The sequence below is a fragment of the Oncorhynchus masou genome, chromosome 32 (assembly GCF_036934945.1).
Source record: "Oncorhynchus masou masou isolate Uvic2021 chromosome 32, UVic_Omas_1.1, whole genome shotgun sequence".
NCBI lineage: Eukaryota > Metazoa > Chordata > Actinopteri > Salmoniformes > Salmonidae > Oncorhynchus > Oncorhynchus masou.
In genome coordinates, this window is record NC_088243.1 from 54457072 (window position 1) to 54477522 (window position 20451).

A 20451-nucleotide genomic window follows, 5' to 3' on the forward strand; every position below is an offset into this window, starting at 1 on the left:
TTGTATGTTTAAAGGTAGACTCGGCGAAATGGTGTTGCCACGAGCAGCGCCGCAGATATTGAGATGAGCGTCATGCTAGACTTCGCTCTCACACGGTTACACACAGTATCTGCCCAAGTGCACGGGCTCGGTTTACGCTGTGTCTCAATGGGTTTCTTCCTTTTTCTCTTCCTCTATTGAGTCTGATTCAGACCCTCAATTATCAATCAAGGAGTTCGTTGTTGTCATTTTATGTGTGGATTGAAAGTGTAAACGATTTCATCATGATAATATAAGTTATAGCTGGACACACATCTCAATTCAACATCTATTCCATGTTGGTCCAACGTCATTTCATTGAAAGGGTGTGAAAATGTTGACTCAACCAGTGTGTTTGCCCAGTGGGCTGACTGGGTTGAAGCTATAGGGGTTTTGTCTGATGTTATGGAGGCATCTATCTAACTACAGAGACAGACAGACCCTCCCTCCCACCCACCCTCCCACCCACCCACCCACCCTCCCTCCCTCCCTCCCTCCCTCCCTCCCTCCCTCCCTCCCTCCCTCCCTCCCACCCACCCTCCCTGTGTTAATGTCATCAGCAGCTGGCAGAGACAATGGAAATAGGGCAATTACTGCAGCGAGAGAGAGAGGTAGAGAAAAAGAGAAGCACACAGAGAGCAAGAAAGCATCAAAAGACAGGCAAATAAAGAGAAAGAAGCTGCAAGAATGAAAGAGAGCAAAGGAGCGTGTGCAAGAGAGCTGGAGAGATAAAAATAACTTAGTGTGTGCGTGCGTGCGTGCAACTGTGTGTATGTGACTGTGTGTTGTGTCCAGTCATCATCATTAAAGTGAGCCCCAGGCAGAGCGGGGCCTTCGTGACCTGCTGGCCCCTGAGTGGCCCTATAGAACTGCCTTCTAATTAGTGATGCTGAAACACACTCTCTCTCTCTCTCTCTCTCACACTCTTTTCAAAAGGCAAAAAAATGATTCACACAGCAGTATATTGTAATGTTATTTCCACTGACAAAGTGTCGTATACTATACCTGAGTGCTATCCAGTTTGTCTTTCTGAACAAAGGCTTGTACAAACTCTTCAGGGCCGATGTGACTCAGGTGTTCCTGAAACACACAGAGCAGAGCATAGCGACATGGCCATGGATATTAAATTAATATCAGTAATGGTAGCCAATCAATACAGGAAGTCATGAATCATCGACAAGATATCACCTTCCCTTGAATGAACAGATGACCCCTGGTATGCAGCTACATTAGCTCACCCGTTTACTTTGGCTGCATTTTCACAGGCAGCCCATTTCTGACATTTTCCCCCCATTTTTGACAAAATATCTGATCTGATTGGTCAAAAGATCAGTGAGTGGCAAAAATTGGGCTTCCTGTGTAAATGCAGCCATAGGGACATAGACATAGGGCAACATTTAATAAAGAATCCGAGCATGGCGTGGTAGTCCACAGCACAGATAGCTGTGCACATGTGCGTGTAGAGTCGTCTTTATTATCCCCAGGGGGGGTTATTCACTTCGCAGCACGTGGTTAAAAACACATTGAACACATGACAATAAATATACACCAAAACAATATACAGCAATACACAACTACCAGTACTACTACAGCTTATTGAGAAAGCTGATAGCAGCTGGTAGGAAGGAGAGTTTAGACCTAAACTTAGGGAGCCTGCATCAGTGCCCTGAGTGAAGCAACATACATTCAACAAACAAGGGATGCTGGGAGTCCCTCAGAATGGATTGCGCCTTACATACGACTTATGTCTGACACAGGTGAAAAAAAAGGTGGGTTAAGTTCATACCAACGATCCTACTACTTTGTTTCACAATGTTACCCAGCCTGTTCTTACTCTTTAAGTTTAGATTACCGAAACAGCAGATCATATTGAATGTAAAAATGGATGCAATGAACGATCTGTAAAATAGTTCCCCCGGGAAGATAGCATACATATTGGGCTCAAAACTCAAGTTTGCTGTCAAGGAAAGGGCCAAGATATATTTGTATCGACCATCGGTCTCCACTAGCTCACCATCTATAAGAGTCTGCATTTGGTGGCAGCTTCTGGATCTCATTTAACCATAGCCTTGGTTATTGTGACATGAAGTTATTATAAGCAGGAGAGGTCATGCCATCCAAAGAACTCCTCCACCTCTGGGCCGTGGCTCACCTCCTCATCCTGTGAAAGACTCACCATAACCAAGTTGTCTGCCAACCTAGTGGTGTGTCCAGAGTCGTGATTACTCTGATAATCATTAGTGGACAGTACAAACAACAGAGGGGAAAGGACGCACCCTTGTGGTGAACCAGTGGAGGATCGGGAACTGTTGACTCTCACTATTTTTGAGTTCTATTGGTTTAAAAAGTCCATCAATCAGCTGACTATTCTAAACTGTACAAAAGCCTCTTTGGTAACACGTGGTTACCAAAGGTTTGTTATTAGTAAATATTTTGCCTGATTTCCGGGGTATTTCCTCCTTTTCACAGGTCGGTGCAGGAGCTAGGAAACATGTACTATCAAAGCAGTCCTGAAGACGCTCAGTAGCCGTCCACACCTGAACATTTCTTCGTTCAACTTTGCCTCTCTTCAGGACCGGTTTTTAAGGTGGGAACGAGTTAAAAAGTGCTATGGTCAGACGAGCCCGGTGGAGCTCTGGCAATGGATTTATATGCCCCCTTCACTGTCCCATAACACGAATCCAACGCGTTGCCATGTCTTTTAAGGCAGGCGACGTATTGGTAGCGATTGAGATACTTTTTCAGCAAACAGTGATTAAAGTCACCCATAAAGAGGTTCAGAGCGTCAGGGAGTTGTACTGTAACCTTTGTACGGTCCGGGAGATGGTGTCCGTCGCCTTGTCCCCGTTAGCTCTAGAATGGATGGAGACCGGCGTGACAACTATCTGGGGGAACTCCCATGGTAAGAAAACGGTTCGAAGTGAGACCGATCAAAGTAAAATATCTGGGTCACACGTATGACCACCGTGTTGAGACGTCGTTTATTCATGTAGAGGCAGACCTTTCCACCTTGTGCTTCACCCATTGTTTAGGCATCACGGTCCTGGAGCACAGGATCCCCAAAGTCGTCGATTTCTAAATCAGCGTCTCGATCCTGCTCTGTCAGCCAGGACTCTGTGAATGCCAGAATGCAGGCATTTTGGTACTGTGATAAGCACTTTACAGTTCGTCAGTTTTACAGTACGTCTGAGAGATTGCACATTAGCCAGGATGTGTGTGTGTGTGTGCGCGTGTGTGCTGTGGATTGTAACGCTGTCAGGTCGCATATATCCACTGCGGTTTTATTCCCTTTGTTAAATGCCTTGGGCAAACCACTGACTTCTGAGATGATGTCATACTTATCAGATGAGAGCACATGCTTATTCAGGCCTGCGGAAGACGGCCCTTACAATCACACACACCCCGCCCTCACACACACACACACAGACCCACATGGATGGACGGACAAACAGACACACAACCCCCGCCCCCCTTCCACCCACACAGACACAGAATCACATAAACGCATAAAAACACCCACACGTCACTCAATCAGTGAAAGTGGGTCGTCCTCCTCCGATCATTTGTTCCTCAGCCCTGTCTGTTCATGTGTCTTTAGAGCACCCTTTCCTATGCCTATTAGTCAGTTGTAGGCTAGAGCTAACAGGGGAGCATTTAAAACTACTACTGTAATAGTTAGCTGGTAATCAAGCCAATGGGAGAACTAGCTGTCTTCTGGGCTGTTTGGAAGATTTCAGTGCTCTCTCTCTCTCTTTCTCCTCTCCCTCTTTCTCTCTTTTGATTCTACAGCTATCTTAATCTAGGCTTTATTGCTGTGTCTGTTCTTTTCTCCCCTCTGCTCTCTCTCTCTCTCTCTCTCTCTCTCTCTGTGTGTCATCTCTCTCTACCCTTCTCATCATCTCTCTCCCTTACATCACACCCTTCTCTCATTCTCTTTCATCTCTGCTTCTCTCTCTCCTTCTTTTTCCCTTCCACTTCCCTTCATCTCTTTCTCTCTCTCTCTCTCACGCTCTCTCTCTCTCACTCCATGACCTCTATTTAACCCCCGCCTCCCGTCCTATCCTTCCTCCCCCTCTCCTTACCAGTTCTATATAGGTGAGTTGCTGTGCAAGTGTGTAAGGGTCGTTGCAGATAGACAGCATTTCCTTCTGGATGGGTGGAGACTTGGTCTTGAAGGCCACCAGCTTGTCAGAGATTGAGGATACCGAGGAGGCATTCACTTTGACGATGCACTCCTCTCCCTGGGCGATGGCTGCAAGCTTCTGGTTCAGAGTCTGCAGGACCTGGCTCAGTGTCTTCCAGTACACCTGGGGAGGACATTATAATGATTAAACAACTAATAATGATCATAAACATATTAAGGATGTTCAACATTAGTATCATCATCAGGAGATAACAAAAATCATCATCATCATCTTCCCAGACTCCATCATCATCATCATCATCATCATCATCATCTTCCCAGACCTCTTTCACACCATTGTTTCTTCTGTGTGCATGGACATGTGTGTGTTCCCCCCAGTGTGTGTATGTGTGTCCAGCCCCCACTGAGCTGTGTGGCTGTAGGCTGTTGGTTGGGGCCAACAGGTCGGGTCTCAGTAAATCACCCACAGCGTGCCATAAATGACCCAGAGTGAGAACACTGCCTGGGCCCAGCTCTGCTCTGCAGCCACAAATAACTGCACATTCATCACCATTAGCCTCCTCACGCTCTACATCCCTGTTCCTCCCTCGCATCCAACCTCCCTTCACTTCCCCCCCTTCCTGCTCTCCATCCTCCATCCCTTTCTCTACCTCCATCATCATCATCCATCTCTTCTCTCTCATTCCCTGAGGCTGCAGAGCCAATGCCAAAACCCCTCCCCTTGTTCTCTCTTCTCCTCTCTCTTTCTCTCTGTCCCTCCTCTCTTTCACTTCACTCTCTCCCTATCCCACTCTCTCACCTGTAATGCAGTGGAACAGGATTGTATAACATTGCACTGTTTTGTACATTCAGAGCACCACACCACTTCACCCCTCTCTCAGTCTTGTCTTTGAGACTATGGAGGGTAGCCTCCCTCCCTCCCTCCCTCCCTCCCTCCCTCCCTCCCTCCCTCCCTCCCTCCCTCCCTCCCTCCCTCCCTCCCTCCCTCCCTCCCCCTCCCTCCCTCCTCCCTCCCTCCCTCCCTCCCCCTCCCTCCCCCTCTCTCCTCACCTCATCACAGGGTGCTATCCTGTGGATAATGTCTTTGAACAGGCCCACCATCTTCTCCTCTCTGAAGTCTGTGGGGAACGTCTCTGTCCACTCTGTTAGCAGCTGCAGGATCTTGGGACCAAACTTCCTCACTTTAGCCTGGAGGGGGGAGACGCAGGAGAAGAAGACACAGTCAGAGACACTGGGAAGGACAGCTTTCAGGACAGCGTGTAGAAGTGATCAGCAGTAGCTGTGTGTGTTGAGGGACTGTGTATGTGTGTGTAAGCAGTACTGAACGTGTTGAGAGGACTCTGTGTATAAGTGGTCAGAAGGTGTGTGTGTACTGACCATGTCCAGTGGACTCTGGTCCAGCTGCTGTTGTTTAATGCAGGTCTCACAGAGTCTGGCCAGTAGCTCAGGAGGAGAGATGAACAGACGAGCACTCAGCAGGAACGTAAACACATAGGCTTTCTGTGGAAGGAAACACAAAGTATTTACATTATCATTAACATTACTATTGCTGTTACTATTCCTATTTCTACTACCTGATGCTGTGGCCAGAACAACCAGGATAGATTACTGGCCCTCTAATAGTTGTTTACCTCTGGGTAGTAGTCTGTGGTGGGCACAAGGTGCTGGATGAGGGTGTCCAGGGAGGCCGAGGTGATGGGGGGTCCTTCGGCCAGGCAAGCCCCAGGACCCCGGGCCTCCTGAGGGCCCCCTTCATCCTCGATCACCGGGTCAGCCTCAGAGCAGGTGGAGGCCAGGTGGGGGCTGAAGCCACTGGGGGTGAACATGGTGCCTGCTGCTGGGCACACAGTCTGGGGCATTCCTCTCCTGGCTTGAGAGTGAAAGTGTAATGGATGAGGGCTATTTAAAACACACATGCATGGCAGATATATACATATAGACAGATATCGCACAAACCCACTCAACTACACACAATCACAAACACAGGCATGCATACACACACCATGCACACGCCGACTTTCTTTCTCTCTCCTTTTGCCATATCACATTGAGCAGGCAAGATGTTTACCCTCTCGGTCAGAGCATTATCTCTAGTTCAGTCTCCACTGCCCACTCCTTCCGTTACAACCCGCCCCGCCACAGCCGCAGTCTTCGTATCCCCCCGCCCCAAAACAGCTGCCCCGTCTCCAAGGACAACGAGAGAGAAGGGATATGTGGGTCACACCGTCGCCGTGGAGACCGTTGCCGTGAGAAAGCGTTCCGTGTCCTCTTTCTACCCCTCATCTCTCTCTCTCTCAACCCTCATCTCTCTCTCTCTCTCGCTCTGTCTGCTCTTAGACCGTGCTCCGTTACACTTTAAAAAACATTCAACACATCCCTCTCAATGGGCCAACAAGGTAGTTGTAGTGTGAATAAGCACTTACACTTGAGCAGATATATTAAAGTGAGGTGTTATAGAGATCAGGAAGGGTAGGCCCACATCAAGAGTACATTATGGCACCATGGGACTTCTTAGCCCACAATAGACACTAATGAATAATATTATATTGAGATAATAGATGGTGGTATGACACTGATTTAGTCAGTGTTAGCTATAAACTAAGCAGCCTCCAAAGAAGGAAGAACAATAGCATGCCAATGCCAGGTATTTAGTGTGAATCACTGGCATCAGGTAACAAAAAGGTGTGGCCGAGCAAGCCTATCTGCAGTCTCTCCCTGACACCATGACCATTGGGCTTTCTTAGGAAAAATAATGTCTTTAGACTGTTTGAAAAACAAACCCACAGCCAGTGTCTTATTCCCCAGCAGTGGTGAGAGAGAAAGTCAGTAAACACGCAGTGCCAACGGTGAAACCTTTGGCAGAGCAAAGAAGAGGACTTTCAGATGTAAACATTGCTTGGTCTTCCTGCTTTGCCTACCCAATTTCAAAATGTATACAAGCAGGCTAAACAAACAGAGGCAGAGCTACAGTGCCAGTGCCACAACAGCAGCAATCTCCATAAGTGAGTGAGTGAGTGAGTGAGTGAGTGAGTGAGTGAGTGAGTGAGTGAGGGAGGAGGCTGGACTGGGTGTGACAAGGATTTTCACTGTGTTCAGGAGAAGACAAAGCAGATCTCTTGTCCTATTGACTTTCATAGGAGAAGGGAGAGATCAATACTTACAGTATAAATGAAGCATAGCATAGCTAGCCTACACACTCAAAATGGCCCTTCAGGGCAGGGACTGTTCAAAAGCATTCAAATCCATTCACTTTCCCATGTAGATCATTGACTAGAAAAGTACACATCTGAGCGTATTCTGAGCGTTGAATGGCAATATGAACGACTGTGCAAAAATCATTTGGGAGCAATGGAGTGGTAGGATTCCTATCACAATATACTGAAAACTAAGGTCATGTTTAACTGGCTGCCCTCTCTCCCACCGGATCTTCTTGACTGACTGGTGTCACTACTGCCTCGGAGGTGAGAGGTCAAGCAGACACCGCCGTGCGAGATCGTGACGGGTGTCTCAAGTTTCCACTCCAAGCCTTCAGCTTCCCTTTGTTCCTCTACTGACACACACACACACACACACACACACACACACAGTGGCGTAACGCAGTTTCACATGGCCACCTCGCAAGGGGCCCCCCCAACTCCCTACGGGTAAAGCATGGTGAGGGCAGCTGTGGGGATCATTTTAATGGCAGGGACTGGGAGAAAGGGAAAGATGAACGGAGCAAAGTACAGAGAGATCCTTGATAAAAACCTGCTCCAGAGCACTCAGGACCTGACTCACCTTCCAACAGGACAACGACCCTAAGCACACAGCCAAGGAAACACAGGAGTGGTTTCGGGACAAGTCTCTGACTTGGTTGTGTCATGGCGGAGATCTTGAGTTGGTTGGATGAGATGGATTTAGAGTCAATTTCAGATTCAGAAGACATGGAAAAGATTGATAGAACAAGGGGAGACTACAGGAAGAGTCTGTCCGGGGGTGTCCTCGGATGGGGCCACAGTGTCTCCTGACCCCTCCTGTCTCAGCCTCCAGTATTTATGCTGCAGTAGTTTATGTGTCGGGGGGCTAGGGTCAGTTTGTTATATCTGGAGTACTTCTCCTGTCCTATTCGGTGTCCTGTGTGAATCTAAGTGTGCGTTTTCTAATTCTCTCCTTCTCTCTCTCTTTCTCTCTCTCGGAGGACCTGAGCCCTAGGACCATGCCCGGGGACTACCTGACATGATGACTCCTTGCTGTCCCCAGTCCACCTGGCCGTGCTGCTGCTCCAGTTTCAACTGTTCTGCCTTATTATTATTCGACCATGCTGGTCATTTATGAACATTTGAACATCTTGGCCATGTTCTGTTATAATCTCCATTCGGCACAGCCAGAAGAGGACTGGCCACCCCACATAGCCTGGTTCCTCTCTAGGTTTCTTCCTAGGTTTTGGCCTTTCTAGGGAGTTTTTCCTAGCCCCCGTGCTTCTACACCTGCATTGCTTGCTGTTTGGGGTTTTAGGCTGGGTTTCTGTACAGCACTTTGAGATATCAGCTGATGTACGAAGGGCTATATAAATACATTTGATTTGATTTGAATGTCCTTGATGGCCCAGCCAGAGCCCGGACTTGAACCCGAACAAACATCTATGGAGAGACCTGAAAATAGCTGTGCAGCGATGTTCCTCATCCAACATGACAGCGCATGAGAGGATCTGCATAGAAGAATGAGAGAAACTCCCCAAATACAGGTGTGCCAAGAGTGTAGCGTCATACACAAGAAGACTGTAATTGCTGCCAAAGGTGCTTCAACAAAGTACTGAGTAAAAGGTCTGAATACATACGTAAATGTGATTAAATTATATATATTTTTAAACAGGTTTTCTTTGTCATTATGGGGTATTGTGTGTAGATTGAAGAGCGGGAAAAAAATGTATCCATAAGGCTGTAATGTAACAAAATGTGGAAAAATTCAAGGGATCTGAATACTTTCCAAATGTGCTGTATGTATTGTACCAGTCAAACGTTTGGACACACGTACTTATTCAAGGGTTTTTCTGTATTTTTACTATTTTCTACATTGTTGAATACGAGTGAAGACATCACAACTATGAAATATCACATATGGAATAATGTAGTAAAAAAACATTTTAAAATATGTTTAACATTTAAAACATATTTTATATTTGAGATTCTTCAAAGTAGCCACCCTTTGCATTGACGCCAGCATGGCACACTCTTGGCATTCTCTCAACCAGTTTCACCTGGGATGCTTTTCCAACAGTCTTGAAGGAGTTCCCACATATGCTGAGCACTTGTTGGATGCTTTTTCTTCACTCAGCGTAGCCTTGTGGTTAGAGCGTTGGAGTAGTATTTGAAAGGTTGCAAGATCGAATCCCCGAGCTGACAAGGTACAAATCTGTCATTCTGCCCCTGAACAAGGCAGTTAACCCACTGTTCCTAGGCCGTCATTGAAAGTAAGAATTTGTTTTTAACTGATTTGCCTTGTTAAATAACAGTAAAATAAAACAATTAAAAACTCTGCGGTCCAACTCATCCCAAACCATATCAATTGGGTTGAGGTCGGGTGATTGTGGAGGACTGGTCATCTGATGCAATACTCCATCACTCTCCTGCTTGGTAATGTTGCCTGGAGGTGTGTTGGGCCATTGTCCTGTTGATAAATGATAATCCCACTAAGCCCAAATCAGATGTGATGGCATATCACTGCAAAATGCTGTGGTAGCCATGCTGGTTAAGTGTGCCTTGAATACTAAATAAATCACTGACAGTGTCACCAGCAAAGTACCCCCTCACACACCATCACACCTCCTCCATGCTTCACAGTGGGAACCACACATACGGAGATCGTTCACCATTCATAAAATTCATCATCTGTCTCTATGAGTAAAATAAAGTCAAACCATGGAATGAGTAGGTGTGTCCAAACTTGTGTATTAAAGTAGACAAAAGTTTAGTATTTGGTACCATATTTATAGCACGCAATTATTACATCAAGCTTGGTGACAACAGATTATTTTGTGCCCAATAGAAATGAATGGTAAACAATGTATTGTGTCATTTTGGAGTCAAAAGTATCTATATCCACAGTACAACAAGTCCTATATCGACATAACCTGAAAGGCCGCTCAGTAAGGAAGAAACCACTGCTTCAAAACCGCCATAAAAAAACAGACAACGGTTTGCAACTGCACATGGGGACAAAGATCGTACTTTTTGGAGAAATGTCCTCTGGTCTGATGGCCATAATGACCATTGTTATGTTTGGAGGACAAAGGGGCAGGCTTGCAAGACGAAGAACACCATCCCAACCATGACGCAGTGGGGGTGCTTTGCTGCAGGAGGAACAGGTGCACTTCACAAAATTATGTGAATATATTGAAGCAACATCTCAAGACATCAGTCAGGAAGTTTAAGCTTGGTCGCAAATGGCTCTTCCAAATGGACAATGACCCCAAGCATACTTCCAAAGTTGTGGCAATATGGCTTAAGGACAACAATGTCAAGGTATTGGAGTGGCCATCACAAAGCCCTGATCTCAATCCCATAGAAAAATTGTGGGCAGAACTGAAAAAGCGTGTGCGAGCAAGGAGGCCTACAAACCGTACTCAGTTACACCAGTTCTGTCAGGAGGAATGGGCCAAAATTCACCCAACTTATTGTGTGAAGCTTGTGGAAGGCTTCCCGAAACATTTGACCCAAGTTAAACAATTTAAAGGCAATGCTACCAAATACTAATTGAGTGTGGGTAAACTTCTGACCCACTGGGAATGTGATGAAAGACATAAAAGCTGAAATAAATCATTCTCTACTATTATTCTGCATTTCACATTCTAAAAATAAAGTGGTGATCCTAACCGACCTAAGACATGGGATTTTTACTAGGATTAAATGTCAGGAATTGTGAAAAACTGAGTTTAAATGTACTTGGCTAAGGTGTATGTAAACTTCCGACTTCAACTGTATCTGCCTCTAAAAATAAAAGTTCAATACAAACAAAATTCAAATATAGAAAATTGTTCATTTTAAAATCCCCAATAAAATGATTACAATTTTATCAGATCTTTTACCCCTCTGACGGAGTTGACGTTAGACAAAAATCACGTTTTTCTTCATTTAAGTGGTGTACAGAATAGCAATTTAGTTTTTCCTCAGTTGCTTCATGACTCAAAAACCTAAATAAATGTAACATATTTGAAACACAATTCATATTCTATTTGAATCTATCAGACAGATGGTGTTGACTTCCTGGTTGTGATGGTGATGACAACATAGATTTAAACAAACAATCAAAAGTAGATAACTTTACAGACCATGAGTGGTCTTGTTACACTACATCTAATGAGGACATGAACAAGGAGTCCTTGTGGTACAGCTAACCCTGCTCATTCCTAACTTATTTAAGATTTTAGACAAATCTGATGGAGTAAACCAAATCTCTCAATTTTTTTATTCTCCTTTTTCTCCACAATTTCGTGGTATCCAATTGGTAGTTTCAGTCTTGTCCCATCGCTGCAACTCCCGTACGGACTCGGGAAAGGCGAAGGTTGAGAGCAGTGGGTCCTCCATAACACAACCCTGCCAAGCCGCACTGCTTCTTGACACAATGCCCGCTTAAACCGGAAGCCAGCCGCACCAATGTGTTGCACGAAACACTGTACACCTGGTGACCGTGTCAGCGTGCATGCGCCCAGCCCACCACAGGAGTAGCCAGAGCGCAATTGGACGAGGGCGTCCCGGCCGAACCCTCCCCTAACCCGGACGACGCTGGGCCAATTGTGTGCCGCCTCATGCGTCTCCTGTTCACAGGAATCAACATTTTGAAAGAAATATTCTTTAAAGTTACAGAGGGATATTGAAAGGGATATTAATATCCATTTTTGCCAGTTTTCTTTATTTTAAACACCTTTTTTGGGAATTTGAAATTGGGTTCCTTCCTTCCTTCCTTTGCTGCATGGCATTTCCAGACATAGAGCCGACATGGAAATTAATAATATTGAAAGTATTTTGGAAATTCCCACCCAAAAAACATTCCCTTATAAAATACCCCTAAATGTACATTTCCTGAAATAAATGTCCAGCTATTCTTTAAATGTTTCAGTTTTAAAGCTAATTTCCTGTCATTCTACATTCTAAATGATTTTTTTGCATGGCTTAAGATGTGTTCATATGTGACTTGTTTCAGGAAACCAGGCGTATGTCACGCGTCACTACACCACAGGAGAGCTAAAAAAATGTGTTTTTGGCATGAATGCCTTTTGGAACATGTGAACTTTCATGTGCCTCAATAACAGACTTGTATGCCATCTGTAAATACTGATACGATTGCCAAATTACGAGCCGAGTTGGTTTATCCACAGGAAAAAAAACCTTCCCGTTAGCCATGATTGGGTGAGATATTGGTTGGGCTAGACATCCCATGAGATGAGTTTGGATTGGTCTGCCATGTAGCACACTTCTGTCTATAACATGAGCTGGTCAGTATTTGTAGGTAATCCTTTCTAACACATCTTTTTTTAAAGATATCACATGGTAGAACTGCAAAATATATTGCTCACCGCTTTCTGGAGGATCGAGTTCTGAAATCAGTGGAATGCCCTGTGGAATTAGAGTATGATAGCTAAGGAGATGGAGAAAATTCTGACATTTGATTGCCAATATGCAGAGGGAGTCGAAAAGAGAACACACACACGCATCCATGACAGCGAGGGAGAAGCGTCCATCCATTTATACGGGTAAAATAGTCTAGCTAGCTAAAATTTCAGATATTACACGTTTCTAATTTGATCAAAAAGTCGTTTTAATTTCAAGTTAAAGCGTACTGTTAGCTAGCTAGCTAATGTTATGTTGCTTGCTCGCTAGCTAACAGTATGTGTATGATCTGTGTAGTAATATTATTCGTAACTCATTTGCATTGCTAGCTATATCCTAATGTTAGCTGGCTAGCTAACAGTGAACCTGGTTGGTTAGCTACCTGCAGATTCATGCAGGGCAATAACATTATGAATTGTGAATATGGTTCTATCTAGCTACATGTCTAAACAAAAGACTCCACTATGAAATTAACCATTTCAATGGAATGTTCATGATGCAACTGTGACAACTGTCGATAGACATAGCTGGTAAATTCGCTCTGGCTATCTACTCCAATTTCAGAGCACTCTCGTCATCAGTGTGCCAGAGCACAGAATAACTGACGAATTCACGAACGCTCAACACCCGTTGAATATGGCCGGTGTCAGTACACATTGTCAAAAAAACTAAATTAAATTGTAGCCAGCAGCACAGTTACAGTCACCAATGCTCTGGATAACAGCCTAACTAGCTCTGCTAGGGTGAGTAAAATGGTCAGAGTGAGGTGTTCTCTCATTTTTTTCTGGCAGTAGCTAGCAAGTTAACTTGGGTGCTTGATTGCTGTTGTTAGGGTCAGAACACTCAGATCAATCCTACTTCTCGGCCAGAGCATCCAGCGTGCGCTCTGAATGCTCAGAGAGTGAAACGCTCTGAGCGCACTCCAGATTGAATTTACAAATACACCCTTGGTACAAAAACACCGTCTTGAAATATTTGGTTGTTGAGCACATGGACTCAAATGTGAATCCTTTTACATAGTTTTCTTTTACCCCTTTTTCTCCCCAATTGTAGCTACTATCTTGTCTCATCGCTACAACTCCCGTACGGGCTCGGGAGAGACGAAGGTTGAAAGTCATGCGTCCTCCGATACACAACCCAACCAGCCATACTGCTTCTTAACACAGCGTGTGGAGGGTACACCGTGCACCTGGCAACCTTGGTTAGCGTGCACTGCGCCCGACCCGCCACAGGAGTCGCTGGTGCGACAAGGACATCCCTACCGACCAAGCCCTCCCTAACCCGGACGACGCTAGGCCAATTGTGCGTCGCCCCACGGACCTCCCGGTCGCGGCCGGTTACGACAGAGCCTGGGCGCGAACCCAGGGACTCTGATGGCACAGCTAGCGCTACAGTACAGTGCCCTTAACCACTGCGCCACCCGGGAGGCCTCTAAATGTGAATCCTTAAAGAGAATGGAGGGGCTAAGGCTTAAGAGGGTGTGAACTAGAGGTCGACCAATTAATCGGAATGGCCGACTAATTAGAGCCGATTTGCCGTTTTCATAACAATCGGAAATCGGTGTTTTTGGGCGCCGATTTGCCGTTTTTGTATTTTTATACCTTTATTTAACTAGGCAAGTCAGTTAAGAACACATTCTTATTTTCAATGACGCCTAGGAACGGTGGGTTAACTGCCTTGTTCAGGGGCAGAACGACAGATTTTCACCTTGTCAGCTCGGGGGATCCAATCTTGCAACCTTACAGTTAACTAGTCCAACGCAATAAGACCTGCCGCAGTCTCGTTGCCCTCCACAAGGAGACTGCCTGTTATGCAAATGCAGTAAGCCAAGGTAAGTTGTTAGCTAGCATTAAACTTATCTTATAAAAAACAATCAATCATAATCACTAGTTAACTACACATGGTTGATGATATTACTAGATATTATCTAGCGTGTCCTGCGTTGCATATAATCTGACTGAGCATACAAGCATACAAGTATCTAAGTATCTGACTGAGTGGTGGTAGGCAGAAGCAGGCACGTAAACATTCATTCAAACAGCACATTCGTGCGTTTTGCCAGCAGCTCTTCTTTGTGCGTCAAGCATGGCGCTGTTTATGACTTCAAGCCTATCAACTCCCGAGATGAGGCTCGTGTAACCGAAGTGAAATGGCTAGCTAGTTAGCGTGCGCTAATTGTCGTTGTGTTGCTGGTTCGAGCCCAGGGAGGAGCGAGGAGAGGGACAGAAGCTATACTGTTACACTGGCAATACTAAAGTGCCTATAAGAACATCCAATAGTCAAAGGTTTATGAAATACAAATGGTATAGAGGGAAATAGTCCTATAATTCCCATAATTACTACAACCTAAAACTTCTTACCTGGGAATATTGAAGACTCATGTTAAAAGGAACCACCAGCTTTCATATGTGCTCATGTTCTGAGCAAGGAACTGAAATGTTAGCTTTCTTACATAGCACATATTGCACTTTTACTTTCTTCTCCAACACTTTGTTTTTGCATTATTTAAACCAAATTGAACATGTTTCATAATTTACTTGAGGCTAAATTGATTTTATGGATGTATTATATCAAGTTAAAATAAGTGTTCATTCAGTATTGTTGTAATTGTCATTATTACAAATAAATAAATAAAAATCGGCCGATTAATCGGTATCGGCTTTTTTGGTCCTCCAATAATCGGTATCGGTGTTGAAAAATCATAATCGGTCGACCTCTCGTGTGAACATTAATGAGTGAGTGTAGATAAAGACGATGTCTCCAGTAGGTTTAACAAAACATTAACTTTCAAAGCAGAATTACTTTGCAATTGTTCCTCAACTCTAGTGTATGATATACCATTTTCCAGCTCTGTCTCTACTTTTATCCAATGTAAAAAAAAAAAAAAAAACATTTTAAATGTTGCTCCATAATACAGAATAAAGCCAGTCACTCACATGCTATTTGGGGTGCCCTGTATGACTTCAAAACCGCTAGGGGCAACAGTGAGCACTATTACCATCAAATAGTCTTGATGGTAATCCCATGACTCTTGATCCGAAGGTCGCCTGTTCAATCTCAGTGGTAGACACTAGTTTTTAGTTTTAACCATATCCCAAACCTTAACCATTAACTTAACCATTCGGTAACTTGTAAATGTGATGTTTGGAGAAACAGTACGATGCGGAGCAGGAGGAGCAGCCCATGGTGTCAAAAACACTTGAAAATTTCACGCTTGGAGAAACGTGGATAACCATCAGAATCTGAAGTCAAATTCGTTAAACTGTGAGATCTTGTTGGGGAATAGTGGAGGCGGAAGAGGGTGGCTGTCACTCTACCCTGTATCCCTCAGCAGCTGTCGAGCGACATCTGTGATAACAAAACTGCTGGAAAGCAGATGACATTTCCTCGTCTTTGGTTGTCATAGCAGGCCAGTGTGATCCAACTGTGACACAGTCACATAAATAACAGTATCCATTGAGAGGAGGTATTAAGAATTTAGCACAGTAGTTAACACCCCGGTCCTTTCATTAAGCTGTCACAATCCACTTATACTGTCTAAGACCTGACCAGATAGAAAACATTCTAGTCCTCTAATGCCATAACTCACCTCCTCTGACAGGGATGCGTCTATTTCACAGCATGTACACTCACACACACACACATATGCGGGCACGCACGCAGAAACGAGCACACGCATGAATGCACGCACACACACACACACACACACACACACACACACACACACACACACACACACACACACACACACACACACACACACACACACACACACACACACACACACAGTGCCCGCCACTGCCATCACTTCAGTCTCATGCCTTTTTGATTGTTTGGCGACTAATTCGATGAAAAAGCAGCTGGACTGAGCAAACAAAGTGAATCAAATTGAATTAAACAAAACATGTATTGAGAGGTTTGATTCTATTATAATGAGAATGTACATAATAAGAAGCCATTTCTTTCACTCAGTTTCTTATGTATATAATGGTCTACATGTGACAATGCTAGGGAAAGCCCAGTGTGTCCTTGTAGTACCCCTGCTGTGGTGTAGATTACTCTGGCACTGCCACATCTATGATGCTGTCCTAGAGATACAGTACACAGGGATTCCTAGAGGAAGCATTTCCTCTGTAAGGCAGGGCTGACTGGCTGACTGATTGGTTGGTTGACTGGCTGGTTGACTGGCTGACTTACTGGCTGACTGATTAGTTGGTTGATTGGATGACTTACTGGCTGACTGTCTTGCTGACTTACTGGCTGACTGGCTGGCTACTGGCTGACTGGCTATGTAGTTTAGGCTGTACAGCTCTAGGGCCATGGTGAGTCTGGGAGAACATCTGAGTTCAACCATGAGTCACCCCTCTGTGTGTACACACACTAAGCCCCTGTACTACTCCAGAGACGGATGAGCGTGTGTGTACCCAGTGGGTACCTCGCTCATTCACACACACACGTGTGATTTGCTTCCGCTTTCACTCTAGTTGTATCCCCCCTTCACACACACACACACACACACACACACACACACACACACACACACACACACACACACACACACACACACACACACACACACACACCATCACAGTTAATGCATCATGGTCACAGGAAACACACACACACACACACACACACACACACACACACACACACACACACACACACACACACACACACACACCATCATCGTCGTCAGTTAATGCATCATGGTCAAGAAGAATAGAGCGGTCAGGAAACAATAATATAGACATCCTGTCTCAGCCTGTGTATTACGGTAGTGCTTACGTCAACCAACAGTATCAGACAGGTTTAGCTGATGTTGCACAAAAATGATGGTGAATTATGCTGCAATGCAGGATTGTGGGCAGGATTTCGTGCGACATAGGTGTGAGATCTAGTTGCAATGCAGACACACCCATAAGCCGTAACCTTCTGTACGATCAGGTTTCCTTCACTCACATTCCCTTTCCTAGTATAGAGCCTTGATCATCACATCAACTAAAACATAGTAGGTGATGTTTATCAAACTACTTGCCTGAGACCAACAATAGCAGCTGAATCCCCTAGCTGTGTATCTTGACAGATGTGTGACTCGTGTCATTGTGTAAGAGAGAACGCAGACAGCCACCGACAGTTTGACAGTGTGTGTGCTTAATTTACAAATCTTGATTTACAAATTAAGCACACACACACTGTCAAACTGTAGGTGGCTGTCTGCATGCTCTCTTACACAATGACACTAGTCACACATCTGTCAAGACACACAGCTAGGGGTTTCAGCTGCTATTGTTGGTAAATCAGGAGGTGCTGGAACAAAAAATGAGCGTGAGACGGGGGTAACCTGGGGAACTCCGAGGTACCCCAAAAATAATCACCTTTATAATAAAGCATTGCATGCATATCATCGCATTTGGTAGTTTCATAGAGCAGTAGAGTAGAGGCACTAACAGAAGTTGCACACATGGAGAACATTTTTAGTAGCCTTGGGTCCGGGTGAAATGTGGCCTTTTATAAAGGCATTTCATGCAATTCTATGTAATTTTACAAGACTGGAGACTTTGGCAGAATCTTTTTTAATACCGCACAAATTATCAAAATGGGGCCTCCCGAGTGGCGCAGAGGTCTAAGGCACTGCATCGAAGATCTAGCTGCGTTACTACAGATCCTGGTTCGATACCTGGCTGTGTCGCAGCTGGCCGCGACCCGGGAGAGACGACGCACAATTGGCCCAGCGTCGTCCGGGATAGGGAGGGTTTGGCCAGCTGTGTCCCTTCTCGCTCTAGCGACTCCTGTGGCGGGCCGGGAGCATGCACGCTGACAAGGTGTACCGGTGTTCCTCCGACACGTTAGTGAGGCTGGCTTCTGGGTTAAGCGAGCAATTGTGTCAAGAAGAAGTGCGGATTGGCGGGGTTGTGTTTCGGAGGACGCACGGCTCTCGACCTTCGCCTCTCCCGAGAGTCTAGATGGTAGTTGCAGCAATGGGACAAGACTATAACTACCAATTGGATTGGACGGAATTGGGGATAAATGGGGGGTAAAAAATAAATAAATAAACAAATGATTGAAATAGAACTGAGAATCTGAGGTCAATAAAAACAACATTGTCTTGAATCCATCAATAGCCTGGGCCTTGAGGAAAGTATAGTCTTAAAAGGTTTTCCATCAATAGCCTGGGCCTTGAGGAAAGTATAGTCTTAAAAGGCTTTCCATCAATAGCCTGGGCCTTGAGGTCTTAAAAGGCTTTCCATCAATAGCCTGGGCCTTGAGGAAAGTATAGTCTTAAAAGGCTTTCCATCAATAGCCTGGGCCTTGAGGAAAGTATAGTCTTAAAAGGCTTTCCATCAATAGCCTGGGCCTTGAGGAAAGTATAGTCTTAAAAGGCTTTCCAGTTCCACTTTATCAATAGCCTGGGCCTTGAGGAAAGTATAGTCTTAAAATGACTCGCTTTCCATCAATATGCCTCGCCTTGCATTAGTGCCGAAAGCTTTCCATCAATCAATTGAGGAAAATGTAAAAGGCTTTCCATCAATAGCCTGGGCCTTGAGGAAAGTATATTTAGGCTTTCCATCATAGCCTGGGCCTTGAGGAAAGATGTCACAAAGTGCTACAATTCTTTGCAAAACAATATTTGGAAGTGGATCAAATATTTTGGCTTTCCATCAATAGCCTGGGCCTTGAGAAGACAGATTAGGCTTTCAGTTTTTCACCCAATGAGCAGGAGCTATTTGCCGAAAGCCTATCAATCAAATGTATTTATAAAAGCCTTTATTTACATCACCAGATGTCACAAAGTGCTACTTCTTTGCAAAACAATATTTGGAAGTGGATCAAATATTTTGGTAGCCCACAGAAGACAGATTTTGTCTGCATAGTGCTTTCACCTGTGTCTTCAAATACAATCGTTGGAGGGAAAAAACAGATTTTTGCATTGTGTTCACGCGCTCCCGACCGTAGGCTAGGCCTTGTTATTGGGCTACACACAATCAATCCACAGCTAGGCTAGTTAAAAAAATATATATATATAGATCCTCTGTGGCTAATTTATAGGCCTACTCATAGTGTAGTAGCCTATTCTGAGTTAACAGAAAGCAGAACTTTAACGATAGCATATCCCCCCCCAAAAAACAGGGCGGCTATGATTCTATAAGGAAATAAATGATGAAGTGCAACGCTGGAGAGATGAGTTACAGGTTCATGTCTATCAGAACAGAGTGGGAGAGAGATTATAAATAGTGAATCTCATTCTAGTTCTGTGAAAGATACAGATGCGCTTCTCAAACAACAATGGCCACGCGCTGGTCTCAAACATAGGTTACAATGTTACGCAAAACCATAAGCCTGGGCCAGCCCAACTTGTGTCAACTCTTAGAATATCAGCAGGAGAACCCGAATGAACGTTGATGGCTTTTATTATTATGATAATGATTTTTCATTCCATGAGAGGTACCAGATCCAGCCAAATAGGTTCCAACGAAACAGTCCAAAATGGAGAGGTGCAGGATCCTGTTCAGGCAGGAACCAGCTGAAATTAAACACTGGTTGTGCACACTGCCTTTTGTTCCTGTGGGGCTGCTATGGTATCGTTACCATCAAGCGGATCCGCTTGCTTTGTTCTGCCAGGATTAACACAGTGTGTGTGTGTGTGTGTGTGTGTGTGTGTGTGTGTGTGTGTGTGTGTGTGTGTGTGTGTGTGTGTGTGTG

General features: G+C 44.8%; 1 protein-coding gene across 1 annotated transcript in view; it reads right to left on the reverse strand.

Moving 5' to 3' along the window:
- LOC135526216 (ras-GEF domain-containing family member 1C-like) overlaps positions 1-20451 on the reverse strand; it is a 51251-nt gene that overhangs the window by 14256 nt on the left and 16544 nt on the right. Inside the window, exons 2-6 of the mRNA XM_064954387.1 lie at positions 5794-6032; positions 5540-5662; positions 5213-5350; positions 4101-4325; positions 1024-1098 (exon numbers count right to left, since the gene is read on the reverse strand). Coding sequence (XP_064810459.1) covers positions 1024-1098; positions 4101-4325; positions 5213-5350; positions 5540-5662; positions 5794-6021 — 789 coding nt within the window. The 5' untranslated portion in view covers positions 6022-6032. The remainder of the gene's footprint in view (positions 1-1023; positions 1099-4100; positions 4326-5212; positions 5351-5539; positions 5663-5793; positions 6033-20451) is intronic.